Source organism: Pogoniulus pusillus, chromosome 22, assembly GCF_015220805.1.
Source record: "Pogoniulus pusillus isolate bPogPus1 chromosome 22, bPogPus1.pri, whole genome shotgun sequence".
Classification (NCBI taxonomy): domain Eukaryota; kingdom Metazoa; phylum Chordata; class Aves; order Piciformes; family Lybiidae; genus Pogoniulus; species Pogoniulus pusillus.
In genome coordinates, this window is record NC_087285.1 from 1,917,671 (window position 1) to 1,943,257 (window position 25,587).

The following is a 25,587-nucleotide window of genomic DNA, read 5'->3' on the forward strand; positions in this document are numbered from 1 at the left end:
AATTCAGTGATTAGATGAATAGTTTGCTAACACGTTACAATCCTATACACCTTGATTGCTGTCAAAACAAAATCCCGTTCCTAGTGGCTCAGGCTGCATTTAATTGTACAAGTCGATAAACTTTCAATATTTACATGGGCAATCACCCGTTAAAGTCCGTTAATGTTCATTTGTCACTATTAGCTGCGCTCGTATGAGTTAAAAAATGGTGTGGAGAACAGATGAGCATACGGGAGATAAGCACAGAGTGAAATTTCTGAGTAGACTAATCGTGTTGTATGAATGGAAACACACACACACCTACACCCCGTGCTTTCGGCCAGGTAAGGCTGGCAGGATTCTTAATATTATATATTGGTAATAAAATCTGATGTCGACACTACAATCCAAAGACAGGGTATCTACGGTCAGCGCAGGGTGGCTGCAGTGCCTGAAGCATGCTGCGGGCGCCGCTGTTGACCGAAGAGGAGCCAGAGGAAGCCGGAGCGCTGCAGGCAGCCCCGCCCGCTGCAGCCCGGCTCCATCGCTGGCTGTCTCGGCGTCCGGAAGGGTTGTAAGCGTCACCGCGGTGCGTAGCCGAGCTGCAGCGAGCCAGAAGGACCGGCGGCAGCGGGCAACAGTGAAGAGACACAGCTCCAGAGGTGGATCGGGATCCGTGGCAGTGGAGATGTGCGCGGCGCGGGGACTCGGGGGTCGGCGAGCACGGTCCCTGCTCTGCTGCGTCCTGCTGGTGGCGTGGGAGGCGGCGTGGGGGCAGCTGCGCTACTCGGTGCCTGAGGAGATGCCCAAGGGCTCGTTTGTGGGCGACGTGGCCAAGGACCTGGGACTGCAGATGTCGACATTCACTGACAGCGGCGTCCGCATTTTGGACAAAGGTAGGACGCAGTATTTCTCTCTTCACGGGAAGACGGGACACTTGGTGACGGCCGAGAGGATAGACAGAGAGCAGCTGTGCCGACTGGTGGAGAAATGCCTGCTGCGATGTGAGCTGATAGTGGAGGGGGAAATGAAAGTGTATGGAGTCGAAGTGGAGATCACTGACATTAACGACAACGCGCCCAGCTTCAAGGATATTGAGGTAGAGGAGAGAATGAGCGAGGTCACAGCCACGGGGGCGCGGTTTTCCTTGGACGAGGCTCATGACCCGGACGCGGGATCAAATTCTCTACTCAGCTACAAGCTGAGTGGTGATGAGCACTTCTCACTGGCTGTGCAAGCTGGACCCGGCGGCGATCGACATCCCGAGCTGGTGCTGGCCAAGGCGCTGGACAGGGAGGAGGCGGCCTTTCACGATCTGGTACTGAGTGCGAGGGACGGCGGAGAGCCCTCGCGGACGGGCACGGCGCGAATCAGGGTGGTGGTAGTGGACGCGAACGACAATGCGCCTGTGTTCAGCCCCGCTGAGTACACGAGGAGTGTGCCTGAGGACGTGCCCGTGGGTTCCCTTCTCATCACTGTCACAGCCACTGACCCTGACGAGGGGATAAACGGTCACGTGAAATACTCGTTGAAGAAAATCACAGAGAAAACGTCAAAGATTTTCGAGTTGGACTCTGAGACTGGAGCACTCACTCTGGCGCAGAACCTGGACTTTGAGGAGGGAAACTCTTATGAACTGGAGGTGCAGGCACGGGACGGTGGCAGTCTTTCCGACAAAGCAAAGATAATAATCTCCGTGACAGACGTCAACGACAACACACCTGAACTGATTGCCTCCTCTGCACTGACTGAGATATCTGAGGACGCCGCTTCGGGGACCGTGGTGGCCCTGCTGCACGTGCAGGACCGGGACTCGGGGGCCAACGGCCAGGTGCGGTGCTCCCTGGACGCGGGAGTCCCGTTCCGGCTGGAAAAGTCGTTTGAGGACTACTACCGCGTGGTGACGACGAGACAGCTGGATCGGGAGGAGGTGTCGGAGTACAACGTCACAGTGAGGGCGGCCGATGGCGGGTCGCCGCCGTTGTGGAGCAGTGCCGTGCTGGCGCTGCGAGTGCTGGACGTTAACGACAACGCACCGGTGTTCAGCGAGGCGAGCTACAGCGCCCGGCTGGCCGAGAACAACGCGGCGGGCGCGCTGGTGCTGACGGTGCGGGCGAGGGACGCGGACTGGGGGCAGAACGCGCGCGTGCGGTACCGGCTGGGCGAGGGGCGGGTGCGGGACGTGCCGCTGTCGTCGTACGTGTCGGTGCAGGCGGAGACGGGCGCGCTGTACGCGCTGCGCTCCTTCGACTACGAGGAGGTGCGCGAGGTGGGGCTGTGGGTGGTGGCGGAGGACGGCGGCTCCCCGGCGCTGAGCAGCAACGTGTCGGTGCGGATCGTGATCGTGGACGAGAACGACAACGCGCCGCAGGTGCTGTACCCAGCGCCGGCGCCCGTGTCCGGGGCCGGTGTCCGTGGCTGGTCGGGCGTGGAGCTGGCGGCGCGGTCGGCGGAGCCCGGCTCGCTGGTGGCCAAGGTGGTGGCGGTGGACGCGGACGCGGGTCAGAACGCGTGGCTGTCGTACGAGCTGGCCAAGGCGACGGAGCCGGGGCTGTTCCGCGTCGGGCTGCACAGCGGCGAGGTGCGCACTGCGCGCTTCCCGCTGGCCCGCGACGCGGCCCGGCAGAGCCTGGTGGTGCTGGTGAAGGACCACGGGCGGCCGGCGCTGTCTGCCACGGCCACGCTGACGGTGGTGCTGGCCGAGAGCGTGGCCGAGATGCTGGCCGAGGTGGGCAGTGCGGCGGCAGCAGTGCCGGGCGAGCCAGCGGGCAGCCTGACGCGCTGGCTGGTGCTGGCCGTGGCAGCTGTCTCCTGCCTCTTCCTCGCCTTCCTGCTACTGTTACTGGCATTGCGCCTGCGGCGTTGGCGCCGCTCGCAGCTGCCTCCGGCGGCGGGCGAGGTCTTGCGTGGCGTCCCGGCCACGCACTTCGTGGGTATCGACGGCGTCCGCGCCTTCCTGCGCTCCTACTCGCACGAAATGTCTCTCACCGCCGATTCTCGCAAGAGCCAGCTCCGCTTGTCTCCCGCCAGCTGTTGTGACACCCTTCCGGTCCACCCGCAGCCCGACGAACCCGCCCCGCTGCTCGGGGAGGACCCTGCCGGCTCCCGCCCACAGGACCCCGACGCTGTCTCGGTGAGTGCTTCTCCATCGACCTGCTCCCATACAGCTCCCGCTCCTGACACTGCTGCTCCTCTGTTTTTTTCCCACCTTGCTCTGGCTGTTGCCAACGCAGCGCTCCTGACAGGGAAGGCAAAGTTTTCCTGCAGTACTCTGCCTGTTGCCGGCTCTTGTTGCCGACAGGCGACCGTGGGGTGGTGGCACAGAGTGACACTTATTGTGGAAGATAAAAGCAGTGGCAGGGTGTCGTTTTCTGGAGTTTATTTAGAGTTGGGCTTTGCGTTTTTATTCCACAACAGAGCTTTTCTCATTGCGTCCCCTGTCTAGTGTAGTAGGTTCCTTATTAGTTTGAGGTCTCCTGAGCGGATGTGCTTCATTATCAGTAGTGGATATTAGCATTAAGAGCAGGGCCATGCATCTTCTGGACAGAGATTAAATAGAGCATTAAGGGCCTCATATGTAACTTACCTGCTCGTGGTTTCTTTTCTCCATCCCTCTCTTTCTCCCTGTTGGCACAGTAGGCAATTATATGCCCTGATATTTGCTCATGCTTTGTTTATTTTGCACTGAGTGGAGAAACGAGATGGTCAACCAACGGTGCTTCAATGATGCCTTTGTATGTGTTGTGTGTTTGTTCCTCTGAGGAAATGTGCATGCCTGCAGAAGAAGGGCTGCTAGATGAAATGGGAGATGTATTTTGTTGTTTCATCAGCTTTTACATTTGACTTACTTATGCAGGCCTTGATTTGCTGTGTCTTGTTATAGCAAGAGCCATATAGGAACAGGAAGGGGGAGATTTCAGTTACAGAGAGAGATAAAAGGTGAGGAATTTGACTCTGCGCCTATGGTCACTGACTCAGTCTTTTCTGGAAGACAGCTTCTTATTTACTTTTAGACCCCTGCTTTTTCTTCCCAGCAGACAAATGTATATCCCTTCATTAGCACACAATTATAAATACATTTGCACAAAGTCCATAGTGTGATGATAGTACACCTTGGTGAGAAATTATCTGGGTTAAAGGCTCTTTGGTGTCATGTGCTTGAAATTTCTGGAGGTCAAAGAACTCCTTGCAAGCTGTGAGAACTTGAAGGGATGTAAGTTCAGGCAGTTGGGCCTGAGGAGCTCTCAAAAAGCCCAAGAGAATGTGTTGCTCCTTTACCATGGGAGTTTGGGGGACGACTAAAATGTGCATTTACTACCTACTAAATACTTGAGTTATGTACGCCTGGAGTCTGACCAGCCAAGTTGTGGGTTTGTAAGTATGGTTTCCTGCCTCTGGTTCCTGAGCATAAACCTGCTCTTCATGTTAAGATGTGAGTATCATACACCTTCCAAGTTGGCCAACATACTGTAGTTGGATTATGATGTCTTTGAGTTGATCCTTGGCTGGCTGTTTATTGCCAGTGCATGTAGCTTATGCATGGAAACTCCATTATCAGAAGGTCGAGCTTGAGAAAGAGGCTCATGAGAAGGTGATTACACTTGTGGTTTTATAGATGTAGGAGATGAGTGGGCCACAGAGTAAAAAAATATCTCCCAACAATTATATATATATAGTGATTATCTCTTAGAAAGAATCCTCCTCATACATAGTCCAGAAGGAAACCACAGTTTCTCTTGCTCATCTGAGTCACTGTTTACTTTCCCTTTCTTGGTTTCCTACATAAATTGGTTTACTTGTAATGCATTGTGCACAGTGCCTCTTGCTTCAGTGGTTGTGGAAGGCAGGAGATGTGAAGTCTCTTTCTGTTCTGTTACTCTTGGGGGCAATAGATGCTACCATCACCTTAGCAGAAGCGTTATCTCTGTGGAACAGTGCATGTGACAGAAGATGGGAGGAGATGCTGCATGAGCCATTTTTGTGATGACTGTTGATGACTTTTTGCCAATTATCATAAACGTGCTTTAGAATCCTTCTGTTTCTTCTCAGAATGGTGGTGAAGGGAACAAAGTATCTCACTTTCTGGTATGATCTTAGTGTGCTATTCTTTCATGATATGTTTTATGAACTATGAGAGGATCAGAAGCAAACTTAGAAGTTGTGCAATGCTGGAGACTAGACATGGTAGAGATCTCTTGGTGGGAAGTGTGGCATAGAAGAGCAGGTGGTCACTTCTTGTATTGTCATAATCAACATGGAGTATCATGTGTTTTCAGTTCATTCTGCTCAGTAAATTTGGCCTAAGTACTGTTATTTCACCATATCCATTCATTTTTATATGTTTCTTGTTCTTATCTTCTCATCATGAACTAAAACTCAATCTCAAGGTGTCTGCTTACATGGCAAATGTCAAATCTTTGCCAACTGTTTAAGTGCAGGGGCAATTCCTCTACACCCCTTTGGTGTTTACAATTGTCTGACCTCAGTGCCAGGCAAGGTCATGGAACAGGTCATCTTGAGTGCCATCACAAAGCATTTACAGGATGGCCAAGGGACCAGGCCCAGCCAGCATGGGTTTAGGAAGGGCAGGTCCTGCCTGACCAGCCTGGTCTCCATTTATGATCAGATTACTCACCTGGTGAATGTGGAGAAGGCTGTGGATGTAGTCTACCTGGACTTCAGCAAAGCCTTTAACACCATCTGCCACAACATGCTCCTAGCCAAGCTGGCAGCTTGTGGCTTGGACAGATTCACTCTGTGCTGGGTCAAGAACTGGCTGTTAGGCCGGGCCCAGAGAGTGGTGGTGAATGGTGCCACATTCAGTTGGCAGCTGTCACCAGCAGTGTGCCCTAAGGATCAGTGCTGGGCCCAGTCCTGTTCAATATCTTTATTGATGATCTGGACAAGGGGATTGAGTCCAGCATCAGTAAGTTTGCAGATGACACCAAGCTAGGAGCAGGTGTGGAGCTGTTGGAAGGTAGGAGAGCCCTGCAGAGGGACCTAGACAGGCTGGATGGGTGGGCAGAGGCCAATGGGATGAGATTGAACAAGGCCAAGTGCAGGGTTCTGCACTTTGGCCACAACAACCCCAAGCAGCGCTACAGGCTACAGTGCTACAGGACAGTGGCTGGAGAGCAGCCGTGCAGAAAGGGACCTGGGGGCACTGGTAGATAGTAGGCTGAACATGAGCCAGCAGTGTGCACAGGTGGCCAGGAGAGCCAATGGCATCCTGGCCTGTATCAGAAATAGTGTGGCCAGTAGGACGAGACAGATTATTCTTCCCCTGTACTCAGCACTGGTCAGGCCACACCTCGAGTGCTGTGTCCAGTTCTAGGCCACTCAGTTCAGGAGAAATGTTGAGGTGCTGGAATGTGTCCAGAGAAGGGTAACAAAGCTGGTGAAAGGTCTGGAACACAAACCCTATGAGGAGAGGCTGAGGGAGATGGGATTTTTTAGCCTGCAGAAAAAGAGTCTCAGGGGTGACCTCATTGCTGTCTACAACTCCCTGAAGGGAGGTTGTAGCCAGGTGGGGGTTGGTCTCTTCTCCCAGGCACCCAGCAATAGGACAAGGGGACACGGTCTCAAGTTGTGCCAGGGGAGGTCTAGGCTGGATGTTAGGAGGAAGTTGTTGGCAGAGAGAGTGATTGGCATTGGAATGGGCTGCCCAGGGAGGTGGTGGAGTCACCATCCCTGGAGGTGTTCACGAAAAGCCTGGGTGAGGCACTTAGTGCCATGGTCTGGTTGACTGGATAGGATTGGGTGCTAGGTTGGACTGGATGATCTTGAAGGTCTCTTCCAACCTGGTTGATTCTATGGTTCTATTCTAAAGAGGATATCACAACCCTAAGTAAAGAGACACACTTGTCTGCAGCATAAGAATGGAGCATGGGAGTCTATATGCAAATGCTGAGGAGCAACAGCCTTGCAATCTAGAATGGTTTGAGGAGAGTCTTCAAGGTGCTATGTGAGGAGGAACTGGGATAGACATGGCATGCCTTTTGTGGATTCCTAGGACATATAGCTGGCCCACAGAAAATGAGTCTTATTTTTCCATATCACTTTGCTCAGACTCCAGCTGGCCAAGTTGTGGGTTCATATTAGTTTCCAGCTACATGATGTGAAAAGCATGAGTTGGGCATAGATGCAAACCTTGTGTTACTGTGATGGTATAGTGTATATTCCAAGTTGCTCTTGTGCTGAAGAAATGTGATGCTGCCTTTAAGGAGATAATTTGCATGATATGGACTTTAACTGAACATTATATTGCTCAGGGCACTTTGAATCTTTTCAAGTTTCTTCACATGATATGTGATGAGTAGAAAAATCTCTCTGTGTGCACCTCTGTTGTCATACATGGGTTGACAAAGTTGTGTGTGCAAAGTTTCTTTCAATGCTATCTGTTGTCAGAGGCAGCTTTGTTGCTGTGTGATGTCTGGGCAGAGTGAAGAGCTCTTCCTGTTCAGAGACAGGGCAGATGGAAGAGTTCACTCTGCTATCATGTGAAATGCCTAAAAGGAAGGCAGTTAATTTTGTCTTAGTTGTTACATGAGGTCCACAGCTACAATTTCATGTATTTTCCATGCTTGATAATGAAAGAAATTTCATGAAGGACTCTGTCTAAGGTCTTTGGTGTCAGTTTATGAGTGATTTTTAACCAACCAGATACCTTTCCTGTGTACTTACTAGAGTTGACAGAATCAGAAATGTTAACTCATGCCTCCTTCACTTTCAGATATTTCCCACTCTTGCTTTCTTGTTTTCTGCCCAGATCTAAAGCTGGGCCTCATTGTGGTTGGTGAGTCTTACAACATGAAATTACCTCTTATAATTACTGTGCTTGGAGAGGAGTTTCCATCCAAAACTTGAAGCTGTTCCACTGCCAAGAGAAAGACTTTATTATACTTCCATTTCCTTAAGATCACAGAATGAAAGAATCCTAGAGGCTGGATGGGATCTCTAGAGATCATTGAGTCTAACCCCCACACCAAAGCAGGATCACCTATGGCAGGCCATGCAAGAACACATCCAGGTGTGTTTTGAAGGTCTCCAAAGAAGAAGATTCCAGAGCTTCTCTGGGAAGCCTGATCCAGTGCTCCATCAGGCTCCTACAGCTGTGGCTGATACATGGCAAATATATTGGTTCTTTTCTATGGCTTTGTACAAGGAAAGTAAGTGGGGAAATATAGTTTGGCCTGAGCAATGCTTTGATTTTTATGTCTAGTGCCAAGGCTTGTGCCATTCTTCATCTGAGCCTCAACTACTTGTTATGAAAGACAGTCACAGTCCTTCAGTAATGAAGTTTTTGTACAATAAAAGAGGCCCATGATAAGGATTTTACATGTATAGCTTCGTATTTGTGTGCAGATGATCAGAGCAGAGAGTAGAAAAAGTTGCTGACTGCTGCTAATTGTTTCTTAAAATGAGCATTCTAATGTGGGTGCCAGGGTAGGGCCTTAGAGTTAGGTGTGAGGAGATGTGAGGAAACGTGTTCTGCTTTTGGTATGAAGAGATGAAAGCAGGACTTTAGCAGAAGTGAAATCTATGAAAGAGTGGTAGTGATACATAAAGGAGGACATGCCCCCAGTGCTGATGCTTAGGTGCTATTCAGTCCCTGCTGATGACCTTTCCTGTTAGTTCTGACATCATTCATGTGCTGTACAGTTGTATTTCTTCACAGAATCTTACTCAGAAGGCACATGTACCCCACTGTTTGGTGTGATCACAGTGCATTATGTTCTTGTGATGTGGTTTTGCCAGTTGTGAGGATCAGAGCAAACCCGGGTGTTGAGTAGGGTTGGAGAGAAGACATGAGGGATTTCTGTTTGTGAAGATACCATAGAGGAACTTGTCTCTGCTTGTGATCACTCTCCCTTAGTTGCTTAGTTGTCATACAATGTAATTTCTGTTCCTTCTGCTCAATAAGTTTGGCCTGAGAAAATCTACTTATTCCTCTACTTATTCCTCTGTGTTTCTACTTCTTGCCTTCTGAGTAACCTGAGGAAGAGAAGGATGTGCTTGCCCACAGCAGATGAGAGAAATAAGTTATCTTACAGGTTTTTCCAACACTGATAATTCTTTGGTTCTATGAAAGACTCCATGTGGCTTTCACTTCCCTCTTATCAGATCCTCAAGTATGGAGATTTAAAAAAAAAAAAAAATCGTGAGTCATAAACAAAATAGAAAAAAAATATTGAGCCATTTTGCACCTTTGCCTCTTGGGTGTTAGTCCCTCAGGGTCATTCCTCTTCTCTCTAAAAGAAAAAATGAGCATTAGGTCAAACAATTGAGATTTACATGAACAAAAGGATTAAATGCTGGAAAAACAGGAAACAATTGTAAGCACAACACAAAAGGCTGAAATCACTTCTGTTCTTATTGTACCACGATACTTCTTTCTTGATGTTCGACCCAGGCAAAAAAAAGGCGAATTGAAAATACAAAACTGAGTGCTGAGAAGCTCCCTCTTGTTTTTATTGAGAGCAGCTAAAATGTTTTGGTTTAATTGCACTTCAGTGGATGCTTCCTTCGGCTCTTCATTGTAACTCGTGCAGATTATAAAGCACCTGGTTGCGAATCCCACTTTTGAACGCCTCCGGAATCCCATGAAGCGTTTCCGTAATTTAATGGAACACCCAATGCTCAGAATCTCGGTCTCCCGTGACGGCGGCCATCCGGCGGCTGCAGCGGCGCCACGGCACCTCTGGGTGCCGCTGTTGCCCGACGCAGAGCGATGCTGGAGCTGATTCCGCAGCGGCCAGCCCCCGCAGGCTGCTCGCTCACTCGGCGCCGACCAGAGAGGCAGCGGCACGGGCAGCGGAAGCGAGAGGCGGCTCGTGGGGCAGCGGCATCCGAGCCGGAGCAGAGATCGCTGCCCTCCGGCGGCCCCTGAGCTCGGCACAGAGCAGCTGGAAGTGAGACAGGGCAGCGGCAGGAGAGACGGCTGCGCCGAGCGTTATACGCAATGGCGATCCGACAGAGCCCGAGACAAGGGCCGCAGCGAGCAGACGGAGGAGTGCTGCTACTGACCGCTGTGCTGCTAGGCTTGTGCTGTCGGGCGGAGCCGGAGCCCATCCGCTACGCCATCCCCGAGGAACTGAGCAGAGGCTCGCCGGTGGGGCCGCTGGCGCGGGACCTGGGGCTGAGCCCGGCCGAGCTGCCGGCACGCAAGCTGCTGCTCAGTGCCGAGAAGCAATACTTCATGCTGAGCGAGGAGAGCGGAGAGCTGTACGTGAACGAGAGGCTGGACCGAGAGGAGATGTGTGGCGAGTCACCGACCTGTTCCATCAGCTTCGAGGCACTGGTTCACAACCCACTCAACGTTTTCCACGTCGAAGTGACCATCCAGGATATCAACGACAATGCACCGCGCTTCCTCCAAGACCATTTCCATCTGGAAATCAACGAGTTGACATCTCCAGGCGCACGCTTTGCCGTGGGAGCAGCCGAAGATGCAGATGTAGGCATCAACTCCCTGCAGGGATACAAGCTGGAGTCCAGCAGTTACTTTGAGGTGGAGGTGAAGGAGGGCAAGGACGGCAGTAAGTTCGCGGAACTGGTGCTCCGTCGAGCGCTGGATCGCGAGAAAGAGCAGAGCCTGCATCTGGTGCTGACGGCTCTGGACGGCGGAGACCCTCCTCGCAGTGGCACCGCCCAGCTCTTCATCAACATCACTGACGTCAACGACAATCCCCCCGTGTTCGCACATGACCGGTACCGAGTGAGCCTGCGCGAGGACGCCCCTCTGGGCTCGATGGTGCTGAACGTCTCGGCCACTGACGCAGACTATGGAACCAACGCTCGTATCACCTACGGCTTCGGGAAAATGTCTCCCAAGGTGCTTCAGAAGTTTGTGGTGGATGCGGAGAGCGGCATCATCAGATTACAGGAAGCTCTGGACTTTGAGGACATGAGGAGTTACACACTGCTAGTGAAGGCTAGGGACGGGGGTGGTCAGGTGGCACACTGCGAAGTGGAGGTGGAGGTGCTGGACGTGAATGACAACGCGCCAGAAGTGACACTGAGGTCAGTATCGAGCCCGGTGCCCGAGGACGCTCCGATCGGCACGGTGGTAGCGCTGGTGAAAGTGCGGGACCGTGACTCCGGGGAGAACGGTCAGGTGCAGTGTGAGCTATCAGGAGATTCGCCTCTGTCGCTCGTGGCATCGTCGGGAGGCTCGTACAAGGTGGTGACGGCGAGCACGCTGGACCGGGAGCAGGCAGCCGAGCACCGCGTGACGCTGGTGGCCAGGGACCGGGGCAGCCCGGCGCTGTCGAGCAGCGCTGAGCTGGTGCTGGAGGTGTCGGACGTGAACGACAACGCACCGGTGTTCGAGGAGGAGGTCTACAACGCCTACGTGGAAGAGAACAACGCGGCAGGAGCGCAGGTGCTGAACGTGCTGGCTCGGGACGCGGACGCGGGCGCCAACGGGCGCGTCAGCTACTGGCTGGAGGGAGGCAGCGCAGGCGAGGCGCCACCGCCGGTGTCCGTGGAGGCGCGGAGCGGCGCCGTGTACGCACAGCGCTCCTTCGACTACGAGCAGTGCCGCGAGTTCGCCGTGGCGGTAAGGGCTCAGGACGGCGGGGTGCCGGCGCGCAGCTCCACGGCCACGGTGCGCATCTTCGTGCTGGACCGCAACGACAACGCGCCGCGGGTGCTCTGGCCGACGACAGCAGCGGCGGCAGGAGGCGAAACGCCGCCGTTCGAGGTGGTGCCGCGCTCGGCAGAGGCCGGCTACCTGGTGGCCAAGGTGGTGGCGGTGGACGCGGACGCGGGGCGCAACGCGTGGCTGTCGTACGAGCTGGTGCAGGCGGCGGAGCCGGCGCTCTTCCGCCTGGGGCTGCACAGCGGCGAGGTGCGCACGGCGCGGGCCGTGTCGGAGCGCGACGCGGGCAAGCAGCGGCTGGTGGCGCTGGTGAAGGACCACGGGCAGCCGGCGCTGTCGGCCACGGCCACGCTGCACGTGGTGCTGGCCGAGAGCTTGCAGGAGGCGCTGCCGGAGCTGAGCGAGCGCCCGGCGGGCGTGGAGTCGCCGGCGGAGCTGCAGTTCTACCTGGTGCTGGCGCTGGCGCTGCTCTCGGCGCTCTTCCTGCTCAGCCTGCTGCTGGCCCTGCTGGCGCGGCTGCGGAGGGCCGGGCCGCCGCCCGTGCTGCGCTGCCTGGGCGCGCAGCGCTTCTCTCTGGCCAGTGCCGCCTTCCCGGCCGACTTCTGCGAGGGCACCTTGCCCTACTCCTACAACCTGTGCGTGGCTCCGGGACGCGCCCTGACCGAGGCTGCTTGTCTGCCTCCGCCGCTTCCCAGCCTTCCCGCGGAGGCAACGCTCGGCGGGGAGTCCTGCACGAAGCCGAGCCAGAACAACATCGCCGTCGCGGAAGACCCACCCACCGCCTCCGACACACTGCAGGTCAGTAAGCCAGACCTATCTGAGTCTCTGTTGCCTTTTTCCTTGGCTTTATCCCGTGTGGTGTGGTTGGGGAGAGCTGGTCCATGTCTCTGTGACGGAAGCACCCGCCCACTCAGACCAGAGAGGCAGGGGTAGTATTTGTTAGTTCTCCTGTTGTCGTGGTTTCAGTTGAATGTTTCGGGTACGACTTTTGAGTTGTTTACAGTGAATGCTCTGAGTGATTATCCTACGTGACAGACTTGATGTGAACTTGGTGTATGGTTTATGCTGTAGATTTCTCGTTTCTGGAAAAATCTTGTGTTCTCCTAGATGAAAGAGTGAAACGTATTGCTGGGTTGAGTTAGTAAGTGTGGAAGCAGTACATTAATGGTGACACAGTCGACATTACGAGTTGGGCGCTTGTTGAATTTTTTTTCCTTCATGATCGTTTTGTTACAGAAGTGATTGATGTGAACCTCTTTGAAAGCTGGATCCAAACCTGTTGATTTCCCAAAGGTTTGTGCTTTCTCTGTGGAAGATGTTACACATTGTTCCTCTTTAGTGCCCCTTCTTCTCCTCTGGGAATGAGCCTTCCCATCATTTGCAGAAGCCTGCTTCAGAAATAGCAGAAGTAATAGATCGGGTAACCCTAATTTTATCCAGATATTTTTTCACGTGTGCATGCTGTGATTATTTAGCTTTACAAGAAGGACATTGAGATGCTTGAACGTGTCCAGAGAAGGGCAACGAGACTGGTGAGAGGCTTCGAGCACAAGCCCTATGAGGAGAGGCTGAGGGAGCTGGGATTGTTTAGCCTTGTTGCTGTCTACAATTACCTGAAGGGTGGCTGCAGCCAGGAGGAGGTTGCTCTCTTCTCTCAGGTGGCCAGCACCAGAACAAGAGGACACAGCCTCAAACTACGCCAGGGGAAATTTAGGCTTGAGGTGAGGAGAAAGTTCTTCACTGAGAGAGTCATTGGACACTGGAATGGGCTGCCCGGGGAGGTGGTGGACTCGCTGTCCCTGGAGCTGTTCAAGGCAGGATTGGATATGGCACTTGGTGTCATGGTCTGGCCTTGAGCTCTGTGGTAAAGGGTTGTACTTGATGATCTGTGAGGTCTCTTCCAACCTTGGTGATACTGGGATACTGTGATACTTTCCTCTTTCACCCCTCCTGATCTATCTTTCACATGTATGTGAGGGTGCTGGATTAAATTTCATTGAAAAAGAGACACTAATTCAGTTGATATATTTCAGGGATTCTTATTTCCTAATTTTTTCCCCAAGGAGAGATCCGTGAACCTGGGAGGTTGCATTGACATGGGACGTTCTGTCCCTCAGCCGCTTTTGCAGCAGTTGTCGTTTCTGCCTTTCTAACAGCTAGAGGCTTCTGCCCGTTCTGATAATGACTAGATAACAAGAAGCAATTTGGTTAATGACCAGCAAGAAACTTTGGTTCTCGAATCCGATGGTTCTGGTTCTGAGGTGGAGGGTCTGAGTATCAGATTTATCGTTTCAATCGCTGAGTTTGTTTTTTAGGGAGGTTTTATTGTTGTTTGTTTGGGTGTTTGTTTTGGGTTTCTATCCCTTGTATCAGTTATTGAAACTTCCCTGTGTGGTGTGGATGGCAAGTCCTGATCTGTGTTTCCATGAAGGAATGAAAGGAAAATGCCACTTCTATTCAGAGCAGTCCTTTTTGGTTCATTGGTGGTCATAGGTTCAGGTTCAGCTGACATTTTTTGTCTATGAAGATCGTGCAAGTCTGAGAAGTTTATAAAGGTACAATGAGGTCAAATAATTCTACACAACCGGGTAGGGAAAATGGGAGTGACACTTTGTGATTGAAGATTTATTCCTTCGGGGTGGACTTTTCTGAAACTATAGAAGATACCTAAACGTCTGTCTTATGCACTTCTCTTCGTGATCATTTTTAGTTCCCTCTTTTTCTAGCATTCCTTATATCTTCTCTATCATTCCTTATCTCTTCTCCTGCAAAGATTAAGCTGTTGAATATTATCTTTAGAAAAGCTGCCTTGTGTATTTCAGAGGTTTTCTTCTTATTTTAATTTTCCACAAGAATTGATCGCTAATTAGATTGAAAATCTTGGATTATGTTGATTGATTTAACGACCTACCCCGGGAAAGTGTCCATGTGCGTCGCTGTCTGCTGTTGTGTTACTCAGAAACGCAGAGGAAGCACAGTCTGGAGTGTGTAAGGATGCAATATAAAATGTGGAACAGTGGTAGTAGAAAGGGGGGAAATTAAGATTGTTCAAAAGCAGCCTCCGATGTGCTTGGGAAAAGTAACGAAACGATGAGTGACTGCTGATCCCTGATCCCATAGTGAGATATGTCTCCGTTCTGCAGCTCCATTATGGTTTTCCTATGTGCAGAAAATCTGAGGAAAACCACATTCATGGTCGACATCTACGAAAAGACTAATTTGTAGTTGTAGCATTATTAAAGATCCGGAATACTCTGCAAGTCGTATGAGTTTTAAAGCACTCTCAATTTAAACAAAGAGTTTCCTTTGAGGCAGAAGTTAAAGAGAGTAACACCTACTCAAATAAAATAAAGATTTGAGAAGAGCCAAAGCAGGACATCGCCAGATTTCATCTGAGGGAGGGTCGTACTGCTTTGTTCAATTAGTCGGAGTCTAAGGAATTTAAATGACTATTAGATGCCCATTACATCTGCAAACAGGGTGAGGCAATTGTAATTCGAGATCGGTATCTACACAAAGCTGTAAAGTTCGCGGCAGAGACTGTGCTTTCGGACTACTCAGATAAGGCTAGCAAGATTGTAAACATCATATTCCGATAGAGAGATCTCGTATCGCCATTGATTAGAACCCATGAACCCGATTGCGAGCAGCGCCGGGTGGATGCAGTTCCGGCAAGAGGCTGCGGGCGCCGCTGTTGACCGAGCAGGAGCCGAAGGAAGCCGGAGCGCTGCAGGCAGCCCCGCCCGCTGCAGCCGGACTCGCTCGCTGGCTGTCTCTGCGTTCGGAAGCACTGCGAACGTCCCCCCGGTGCGGAGACGGGCTGCCGCGAACCGGAAAGGTCTGTGGTAGGAGACCGCAGCGGGGAGACGAAACCGTAACAAGAAACAGATCTGAATCTGTGGCGGCGGTGGAGATGTGCGGGGCGAGGAGGCTCTGGAGCGGGCGGACGCGGGCCCTGCTGTGCTGCATCCTGCTGTCGGCATGGGAAGCGGTGTGGGGGCAGCTGCGCTATACGATGCCTGAGGAAATGCCCAAGGGCTCCTTCGTGGGTGATGTGGCTAAGGACTTGGGACTGCAGATGACTGCAATCAGAGACAGTGGCATACGCATCTTAGACAGAGGTATGACGCAGTATTTCTCTCTGCACGGCAAAACGGGGCACTTGGTAACGGCGGCGAGGATAGATAGAGAGCAGCTGTGTGAGAATGAGCAGCAGTGCGTGCTGCGGTGTGAGCTGATAGTGGAGGGGGAAATGCAGGTGTACGGAGTCGAAGTGGAAATCACTGATATTAACGACAACGTGCCCAGTTTCCCAGAGCCAGAAACGCAGCTGAAAATGAGCGAGACGATAGCTCACGGATCTCGATTTCCTCTTGTCGAAGCTCAGGACCCAGACTTGGGGGCTAATTCTGTCCTGAGGTACGAGCTGAGCGGTGATGAGCACTTCTCACTGGCCGTGCAGGCGGGCCCTGGAGGAGATCGGCATCCCGAACTTGTGGTGGCCAAGGCACTAGACAGGGAGGAGGCGGCCTTTCACGATCTGGTACTGAGCGCTAGGGACGGCGGAGAGCCGTCGCGGACGGGCACGGCGCGAATCAGGGTGGTGGTAGTGGACGCGAATGACAACGCGCCCGTGTTCAGCCCGGCTGAGTACACAGTGCGTGTGCCTGAGGACGTGCCCGTGGGTTCCACCCTCATCACTGTCACGGCCACCGATCCCGACGAGGGAATGAACGGGCATGTGAAATACTCGTTGAAGAAAATCACGGAGAAAGCATCGAAGATTTTCGAGCTGGACTCTGAGACTGGAGCAATCACTCTGGTGCAGAGTCTGGACTTCGAGGAAGGAAAGTCCTACGAACTGGAGGTGCAGGCAAGGGATGGCGGCGGCCTTTTTGATACGGCAAAGATCGAGATCACAGTGACAGACGTCAACGACAACCAGCCTAAACTGATAGTGACATCTCAGCTGAGCGAGATTTCGGAGGATGCCCCGTCGGGAACGGTGGTGGCCTTGATGCACGTGCAAGACCGGGACTCGGGGACAAACGGACAGGTGCGGTGTTCCCTAGATGCCGATGTCCCGTTCCGTCTGGAGAAGTCCTTCGAGGGTTATTATCGAGTGGTGACGATGAAGGAGTTGGACCGGGAGGAAGTAGCGGAGTACAACGTCACAGTGAGGGCTGCCGACGGCGGGACGCCGCCGCTGTGGAGCAGTGCCGTGCTGGCGCTGCAAGTACTGGACGTGAACGACAACGCACCGGTGTTCAGCGAGGCGAGCTACAGCGCCCGGCTGGCCGAGAACAACGCGGCGGGCGCGCTGGTGCTGACGGTGCGGGCGAGGGACGCGGACTGGGGGCAGAACGCGCGCGTGCGGTACCGGCTGGGCGAGGGGCGGGTGCGGGACGTGCCGCTGTCGTCGTACGTGTCGGTGCAGGCGGAGACGGGCGCGCTGTACGCGCTGCGCTCCTTCGACTACGAGGAGGTGCGCGAGGTGGGGCTGTGGGTGGTGGCGGAGGACGGCGGCTCCCCGGCGCTGAGCAGCAACGTGTCGGTGCGGATCGTGATCGTGGACGAGAACGACAACGCGCCGCAGGTGCTGTACCCAGCGCCGGCGCCCGTGTCCGGGGCCGGTGTCCGTGGCTGGTCGGGCGTGGAGCTGGCGGCGCGGTCGGCGGAGCCCGGCTCGCTGGTGGCCAAGGTGGTGGCGGTGGACGCGGACGCGGGTCAGAACGCGTGGCTGTCGTACGAGCTGGCCAAGGCGACGGAGCCGGGGCTGTTCCGCGTCGGGCTGCACAGCGGCGAGGTGCGCACTGCGCGCTTCCCGCTGGCCCGCGACGCGGCCCGGCAGAGCCTGGTGGTGCTGGTGAAGGACCACGGGCGGCCGGCGCTGTCTGCCACGGCCACGCTGACGGTGGTGCTGGCTGAGAGCGTGGCCGAGATGCTGGCCGAGGTGGGCAGTGCGACGGCAGCGGTGCCAGGCGAGTCCTCCCGCATCCTGACGCGCTGGCTGGTGCTGGCCGTGGCAGCTGTCTCCTGCCTCTTCCTCGCCTTCCTGCTACTGTTACTGGCATTGCGCCTGCGGCGCTGGCGCCGCTCGCAGCTGCCTTCGCCGGCTGGCGGGGTCTTGCGTGGCGTCCCTGCCACACACTTCGTGGGCATCGACGGCGTCCGCGCCTTCCTGCGCTCCTACTCGCAAGAGATGTCTCTCACCGCCGACTCGCGCAAGAGCCAGCTCCGCTTGTCTCCCGCCAGCTGCTGCGACACCCTTCCGGTCCACCCGCCACCCGTGGAGCCCTCCCCGTTGCTTGTGGAGGAACATGCCGGTGCCCACCCACAGGACCCCGACGCTGCCCCGGTGAGTGCCTGTCCACAGACCTATTTCCACACGCCTCCCGTTACTGCTCCCCTGTCCTCATCCTATTCTAGTGTGGCTGCTGAGGCAGGATTCTTGACAGGGAATACAAAGCTACTTCCACTTTCATGCTGACTGCTTACGGCTATTGTTGCCGGCAGGTGACCGTGGAATGGTACCTCAGCGTTTCTGTATTAGAGACAGACAGTGTCAGGCTGCTATTGGCTGCAGTTTGGTTGGAGCAGGAGTTTTACTTTTGCCCCAAGTCAGGTCCTCATTGTGTCTCCAACTCGTCTAATACTGATTTTATGGCCAGAATGAACTCTTTTGAAGCAATGTGTTGTATTATTAGCTGTTGGATATCTCCATTATGACCATTTTCCCCACACTACATGTGCTTGGGTGGGATGTGAATGTGTTTGGAAGTAACTTCCAAGCTCAGATACATAACCTAGCATTATGATTTCTGATGTTCTCAACGTCTGTCTTGCTCCATTATAGCACAGGAAATGTCATTATCTTAGTCCATGCTTTGGTGTTTGTGCATTAGGTGGAGAAATGGGCTAGACAGCAACTTGTCCATCAGCAATTTATTTCTGTCCTGTTAAGATGAAGGAGATTCATTAGAGTTCTATCTCTTTGAGAAAGCAGGTTCATAGATGCATGTGAAGGGATGGGTAGAGGATTTGAGATATGTGTCTTGTGGATTCATTGACTCTTATGGTTGACTTATTTAAAAGAATCTTTGTGTACCTTATTATGTTATTGCAAGCACTATATGAGAGTGATTCAAGTTGTAGGATGAGATAAAAGGAGAGTTTGACCATGTATCTTCCTTCTCAGTACAGAGATATAAAGGTATCTGTTTCAAGTCTTTGGTGTAATGATGATGTATAGCGAAGCAAGATTTTCTGGGCAAAAGGACATGAATTTCTGAGGGTGAAAGAACATCATGCAGTTTGTTAGAGATTGGAAATGTGATTTAAGGGAGCTGGGCCTGAGGGAGCTGCTGAAAAGAGAATGTGCTGCTCCTTTCCCATGGGTGCTTTGAGAAGAGCAAAATGTGTATTTTGCACCTGAGAAAAACATTAATTATATAGAATCATAGAATCAACCAGGTTGGAAGAGACCTCCAAGATCATCCAGTCCAACCTATCCCCCAGCCCTAGCCAGTCAACTAGACCATGGCACTAAGTGCCTCATCCAGTCGTGTTATAAGACAGAGTATATACAGATCCCTTCCTTCCTCCTTGTGTTAACCTCTTACTGTAGCACGTTTGTCTTTGATGTTTAGAGAGCTAAAGAGGAAAAACTTTCATAAGTCATAAGCTGAGTCTGAATGTGTGACATTTTCAGATGTCTTCTGACTCAGACTCTGACTTGTAAAGTTGTAGCTTCAACAGTTTATTTTCCTGTTCATGAAGTTACTCAGCATAAACCTACATTTCATGCAAAGCCTTAAGCACCACACATCTTCCAAGTTTTCCAACATGCTGTATTTGAATTATGGTATCTTTGAGTTGATACTTTGATGAGTGCTTATCACCACTGCATATGGCTTGTTCACTTAACCTGAAAGTGTATTCTACTTTCTCTGAAGATGCCCATGAGAAGGTATTCACAGTTAAGGTTTCATACTTGTGGTAGGCAAACAGGCCACAGAATAGAAGTAACATTGAGGGCTGATGACTATTCAAATGGAAGCTTCCTACTCTGTAGTTAAAAGTGAGAATTTAGGGCCACACCTATGACTTCCAGGAGCCCTCAGGGGTGAATTTTAAAACTGCAGTGAAGACCAAGAAGCCTTCCTGGTGAGTTTGACAGCATTTTTATTCCATTTTTTTCCTTATCTTGCTTGTCTGGATCATGGTTTGTTCCCATTTTCTTCATTTCCCGTGTATGTAGGCTTGGTTGTGATTAGCAGCAGAGCTTTATCTAGCAATGTGTAGCATCTTAGTGCCTCCTGCTCTTGCTGTTGTTGGTGTGAAAGACAGGAGATGTTAGGGTCTTTTTGTGTTCTGTCATTGTGGGGTGCAATAGATGTAACCATGACCTTAGCAAAAATGGCATCTCTATGAGACCTATCTGGACTTCTGCAAGGACTTTGATATGATCCCCTACACTATCCTCCTCACCAAGTTGGAGACATACAGATTTGATGAGTGGATAAAGAACTGGGTGAATGATCACATCCTGAGGGTAGTACTCAATGGCTTGGAGCCCAGATGGAAAGAAGTGACAAGTGGTATCCCTTGGGGGACCAAAGGACTTTTTATCAATGATATAGACCAAAATTGATCAAGGCGTTGAAGTACATCAGCTATGAGGAATGGCAAAGGTAGCTGGGGGTGTTTAGCCTGGAGAATGGAACATTCCAGGAAGACCTAATAGCAACCTTCCAGTATCATCAAGGTGCTGTGTATGAGGAGGCACTGCTGAAGAAATGACTTGTGCTTTGTTGATTCCCAGGCTCTGTTGCTGGCCTACAGAAAAGGAGTCTGTGCAAGTGTCTTATTTTTCAATATAACTTTGCCCAGCCTCCAGCTGACCAAGTTGTGAGTTCATCACTTTACTTTCCAGTTGCATAATGATTCCTGTGAATTTGGTGTTTTGATCCTTGGGATCCAAAACCTTTTTTTCAATGGTGTCTGTCTTCAGAGACAGCTTTGCCGGTTTGTGATGTCTGGGCAGGATGAAGACCTCTGCCTCCACTTGCCTTAGGGCAAGTGGAAGAGTTCTCTGTGGCTAAAAGAAAGTTGTAAAATTTCCTTTTGTCCTAGTTGTTAGATGAGGCCCACACCTGTGTGTGGTTCCATGTATTTTCCTTGCTTGTGCAATGAAATAACTTGGAGGAACTGTGCGTGTGATCTGTGGTGTGAGCTCAACTCTTTCATTACTTGAGTTTTCCCATTCTTACTTTGTTTTTTGTTTTTCTCTGTCCAGATCTAAGGGTGGGCCTAAATTGTCACTGAGTTTGATGCTTGATGCTGAGACATGCCCAATGTACTGGTTATTGTCCGTGACTTTCAAAGAGGAAAAAGGGTAGATCCTTGTGATTTTTGCTGAGCAATGGTTTGATTTCATGCCTCTGTGTTTAGTTTTGGGCACTTCAATATAAGTGAGATATGGAGGTGTTGGAGTGATTGCAGAGGAGGGCAACATAGCTGGTCGAATGGACTGGAGAATAACTCTTATGAGGAGTGATTAAAGGAGCTGGGGATGTTTAGCTTGAAAAAGAGGAGGCTGAAGGGAGGCCTCATTGCTGTCTACAGCTACCTGAAAGAACGTTATAAAGAAGTTGGTGCTGATCTCTTCTCACAGGTAATTAGGAGTAGAATGAGAGGGAACAGGCTCAGGCTGCAACAGGGTAGGCTTAGAGTGGATATTTGGAAACACTTTTTCACAGAACTTATGGTCAAACTGGGAATGTGCTGCCCAGGGAAGTGGTTGAGTTGCCAAACCTGAATGTATTTGTAGGTCATTCAGATGTGGTGTTTAGGAATATGGTTTAGTGGAATACTCTTTAGAGTAGAGATATAGGATGGACTCAGTGAAGCTGCTGGTCTTTTTCAACCTGAATGTTCTGTGATAAGCTGATTTTGCTCTGTTCCTGTTGAATGACCACTTCTCTTTTCCTTCTGACATCTCTCATTTGTGTACCTTATAACCATATTTCTGTGGTTGAGCAGACACATGTACCTCCCTTCTTGGTGTGACAATAGTTTATTATGCTCTTATGATATGTTTTTGCCAGTTGTGAGGATCAGAAGAAATCCAGTAAGTTTTGTAGGCTTGGAGAGAAAACTTGAGGGCTATCTGTTGGTGGCAAGAACATAGTGAAACAGATCTTTGCCAAGTTTGTCACTTCTCTCTTAACCACTTAATTGTGGTACAATGGCATTTCCATTCCTTCCAGTCAAAAAACGTGGCCTAAGAAAATCCATTCATTGCCCTGTTTCTTCTTCTTGCCTTCTGAGCAACCTGCTCTAGGGAAGGATGTGTCTGCCTACTTCATAGGGGAGGATGATCCTATAGGATCTCTTCCAATCTTAACTATTGTGTGCTCCAGGAAAGACTCAATGTCATTTTGCACATTTCCAATGTTAGCTCTACAAATAGGAAATGCAAACACAGACACAATAGTAAATGCTATTCTGTTTTCTTAGAATACATATTGCCTTTGGGGTGTTATATTCTCAGTATAATTATTCTTCTTCCCAGAAGAAAGATTAAGAATGGGTCAGACTAAAGGAAAAGGAAGAAATGATGGAAAGACATAAAACTTTAGGAATCCCAGAACAAAAACACTGAAATGAGTTTTGCTTTGTTCTGCTTACTTATTGTTTACCCAACACAGATATTTCTTTATTGATACTCGTTCCAAGCCAGAAAATCATAATAGAAAATACCTGACAGACTGCTAAAACCCTCCTTTTTTGTTTTCTTATGATCAGATGAGATACTCTTGTTAACATTTCCTTCCTCTGCTCCCTGTGACTTCAAGGAGGTGACCTAAAGGCACCTGAGAGCAAATGTCAATCTAAAACTCTTTTAGAGTGACAGTAAGTAAGGATATCTGCATTTCAATGGATTAAAAACCGAGACAGCAGAGCTGAAAGACCACAGCTCTTGCGAATTCCATCATGATTTTACTAAGAGCAGCTAAGTTTCTATATTGATTGTTCTGTCACGAATATTTACTAATGACTATTTACTGTGCGTGACCTAAAATTTTGCACTTGACAGAGAATATGTTTAAACTCCTTTGGAGTAGCATTAAGTAAGTGCAGAAACTTATGAAAGATGAGACCGAAAACATGGATGCTCGTAGCTCACATTCCCGGTCACCGCCATCAGGTGTCGCTGTTGCCCAACGCGGAGTAGTAGCCGGAGCCGCAGCAGCGTTCCTCCCCCGCAGGCTGCTCGTTCTCTCAGCGCCAGCCGGAGTGGCAGCGGCACGGGCAACAGAGGCGAGAGGCGGCGAGGGGAACAGCTGCGTCCGAGCCGGCACCGAGATCGCTGCCTTCCGGCGGCTCCTGAACTGTCCGCAATGGCGGGAAGACAGAGCCCGAGTGAGAACGAGAGCCCGGGTTGGCGGCGAGTAGCCGGGCGAGCCCTGCTGCTGACCGCTGTGCTGCTGGGTTTGTGCTGCCAGGCGGCGCCGGAGCCGATCCGCTACTCCATCCCCGAAGAGCTGAGCAGAGGCTCACTCGTGGGGCCGCTAGCGCGGGACCTGAGACTGAGCCCGGCCGAGTTACCGGCACGCAAGCTGCGGCTAACGTCTACCGCTAAGCGGCAGCTGCAATACTTCACCGTAAGCGAAGAGAGCGGAGAGCTGTACGTGAGCGAGAGGCTGGACCGGGAGGAGATGTGCGGCAAGGCACCAACCTGTTCCGTCAGATTTGAGGCACTTGTGGACAACCCGCTCAACGTTTTCCACGTCGAAGTAGCCATCCAGGACATCAACGACAACGCCCCACGCTTCCTCCAAGACCAATTCGATCTGGAAATCAACGAGTTCACTTCTCCCGGCGCCCGCTATTACTTGGGTGTGGCCGAAGACGCAGACGTGGGCAGCAACTCCCTGCAGAGCTACAAGCTGGAGACCAACAGGTACTTTGAGGTGGAGGTGAAGGAGAAGCAGGACGGCAGCAAGTTTGCGGAGCTGGTGCTGCGCCGAGCCCTGGACAGGGAGACTGAAGAGAGCCTGCGTCTAGTGCTGACCGCGCTGGACGGCGGCGACCCGCCCCGCAGCGGCACCGCCCAGCTCTACATAAATGTCACCGACGCTAACGACAACCTCCCAGTATTCACGCAGGATCGGTACCGGGTGAGCCTGCGCGAGAACGAGCCCCCTGGCGCCCTGGTTCTGAACGTCTCGGCCACCGACGCTGACGCCGGCACGAACGCACACATCACCTATGGCTTCGGGAAAATGCCAGCCAAGGTACTTCAGAAGTTTATGGTGGACTCAGAGAGCGGGATAATCACGCTGCAGGAAGCGCTGGATTTCGAAGACACGTCCTCCTTTGGCTTGGCAGTCGAGGCGAGGGACGGGGGTGGGCTGGTGGCACACTGTGAAGTAGAAGTGGAGGTGCTGGACGTGAACGACAACGCCCCCGAAATTGTTATGCTTTCGATATCGACTCCAGTTTCTGAGGACGCTCCTGTCGGCACGGTGGTGGCCCTGGTGAACGTAAACGACCCGGACTCTGGGGAGAATGGTCAGGTGAGGTGCGAGCTGTCGGGAGAGGCGCCGCTGTCGCTCGTGGCATCTTCAAGTGGCTCCTACAAGGTGGTGACGGCGAGCGCGCTGGACCGGGAGCAGGCAGCCGAGCACCGCGTGACGCTGGTGGCCAGGGACCGGGGCAGCCCGGCGCTGTCGAGCAGCGCTGAGCTGGTACTGGAGGTGTCGGACGTGAACGACAACGCACCGGTGTTCGAGGAGGAGGTCTACAGCGCCTACGTGGAAGAGAACAACGCGGCGGGAGCGCAGGTGCTGCGCGTGCTGGCTCGGGACGCGGACGCGGGCGCCAACGGGCGCGTCAGCTACTGGCTGGAGGGAGGCAGCGCAGGCGAGGCGCCACCGCCGGTGTCCGTGGAGGCGCAGAGCGGCGCCGTGTACGCGCAGCGCTCCTTCGACTACGAGCAGTGCCGCGAGTTCGCCGTGGCGGTAAGGGCGCAGGACGGCGGAGTGCCGGCGCGCAGCTCCACGGCCACGGTGCGCATCTTCGTGCTGGACCGCAACGACAACGCGCCGCGGGTGCTCTGGCCGACGACAGCAGCGGCGTCAGGAGGCGAAACGCCGCCGTTCGAGGTGGTGCCGCGCTCGGCAGAGGCCGGCTACCTGGTGGCCAAGGTGGTGGCGGTGGACGCGGACGCGGGGCGCAACGCGTGGCTGTCGTACGAGCTGGTGCAGGCGGCGGAGCCGGCGCTCTTCCGCCTGGGGCTGCACAGCGGCGAGGTGCGCACGGCGCGGGCCGTGTCGGAGCGCGACGCGGGCAAGCAGCGGCTGGTGGCGCTGGTGAAGGACCACGGGCAGCCGGCGCTGTCGGCCACGGCCACGCTGCACGTGGTGCTGGCCGAGAGCTTGCAGGAGGCGCTGCCGGAGCTGAGCGAGCGCCCGGCGGGCGTGGAGTCGCCGGCGGAGCTGCAGTTCTACCTGGTGCTGGCGCTGGCGCTGCTCTCGGCGCTCTTCCTGCTCAGCCTGCTGCTGGCCCTGCTGGCGCGGCTGCGGAGGGCCGGGCCGCCCCCCGTGCTGCGCTGCCTGGGCGCGCAGCGCTTCTCTCTGGCCAGTGCCGCCTTCCCGGCCGACTTCTGCGAGGGCACCTTGCCCTACTCCTACAACCTGTGCGTGGCGCCGGGACGCGCCCTGACCGAGGCTGCTTGTCTGCCTCCGCCGCTGCCCATCCTTCCTGCGGAGGCGACGCTCGGCGGGGAGTCCTGCACGAAGCCGAACCCAAATAACACCACCGTCGCGGGAGATCCACCTGCAGACCCAGACGCACCTCAGGTCGGTAAGCTCCGGGGCATTCCTTGTTCTTTTGGACCCTTTCTGAGATTTTGCTTGAAGTATTTTCAGGTGATGTGCCTGGGGAGTTTTACACGTGTCCTTGATGGGAAGAAAAGGGTTATTCTTTTATCCCTCTGA

At 52.8% G+C, this 25,587-nt stretch overlaps 3 protein-coding genes across 8 annotated transcripts in view; all 3 read left to right on the forward strand.

Moving 5' to 3' along the window:
* The window catches only part of LOC135185089 (protocadherin gamma-A4-like), a 223,480-nt gene that overhangs the window by 42,652 nt on the left and 155,241 nt on the right, over window positions 1-25,587 (forward strand). Inside the window, exon 1 of one of the 6 annotated variants that reach the window (XM_064161452.1) lies at window positions 487-3,112. The exons of 4 other annotated variants lie outside the window; for them this stretch is intronic. In XM_064161452.1, the coding sequence (XP_064017522.1) occupies window positions 668-3,112 (2,445 nt within the window). In that variant the 5' untranslated portion in view covers window positions 487-667. Of the gene's footprint in view, window positions 1-486; window positions 3,113-22,681; window positions 25,450-25,587 lie in introns of those variants that run through there. One more of the 6 variants, XM_064161434.1, reaches the window with a different exon arrangement.
* LOC135185456 (protocadherin gamma-B5-like) lies at window positions 9,777-15,180 on the forward strand. Its single transcript, XM_064162225.1, has 2 exons — window positions 9,777-12,379; window positions 15,061-15,180. Exons 1-2 carry the CDS (start codon window positions 9,941-9,943, stop codon window positions 15,178-15,180), a joined length of 2,559 nt encoding a protein of 852 aa, XP_064018295.1. The 5' UTR covers window positions 9,777-9,940.
* LOC135185087 (protocadherin gamma-A10-like) lies at window positions 15,235-19,074 on the forward strand. Its single transcript, XM_064161430.1, has one exon. The coding sequence runs from the start codon at window positions 15,495-15,497 to the stop codon at window positions 18,069-18,071; it is 2,577 nt and encodes an 858-aa protein (XP_064017500.1). The 5' UTR covers window positions 15,235-15,494; the 3' UTR covers window positions 18,072-19,074.

Excerpts from the sequence above, each read along its gene's own strand:
- LOC135185456 (XM_064162225.1), top strand. The coding sequence starts at position 9,941 with ATGGCGATCCGACAGAGCCCGAGACAAGGGCCGCAGCGAGCAGACGGA. Across the intron at positions 12,380-15,060 it reads CCGCCTCCGACACACTGCAG|GGTGAGGCAATTGTAATTCG; the intron begins GTCAGTAAGCCA and ends ATCTGCAAACAG.
- LOC135185087 (XM_064161430.1), top strand. The coding sequence starts at position 15,495 with ATGTGCGGGGCGAGGAGGCTCTGGAGCGGGCGGACGCGGGCCCTGCTG.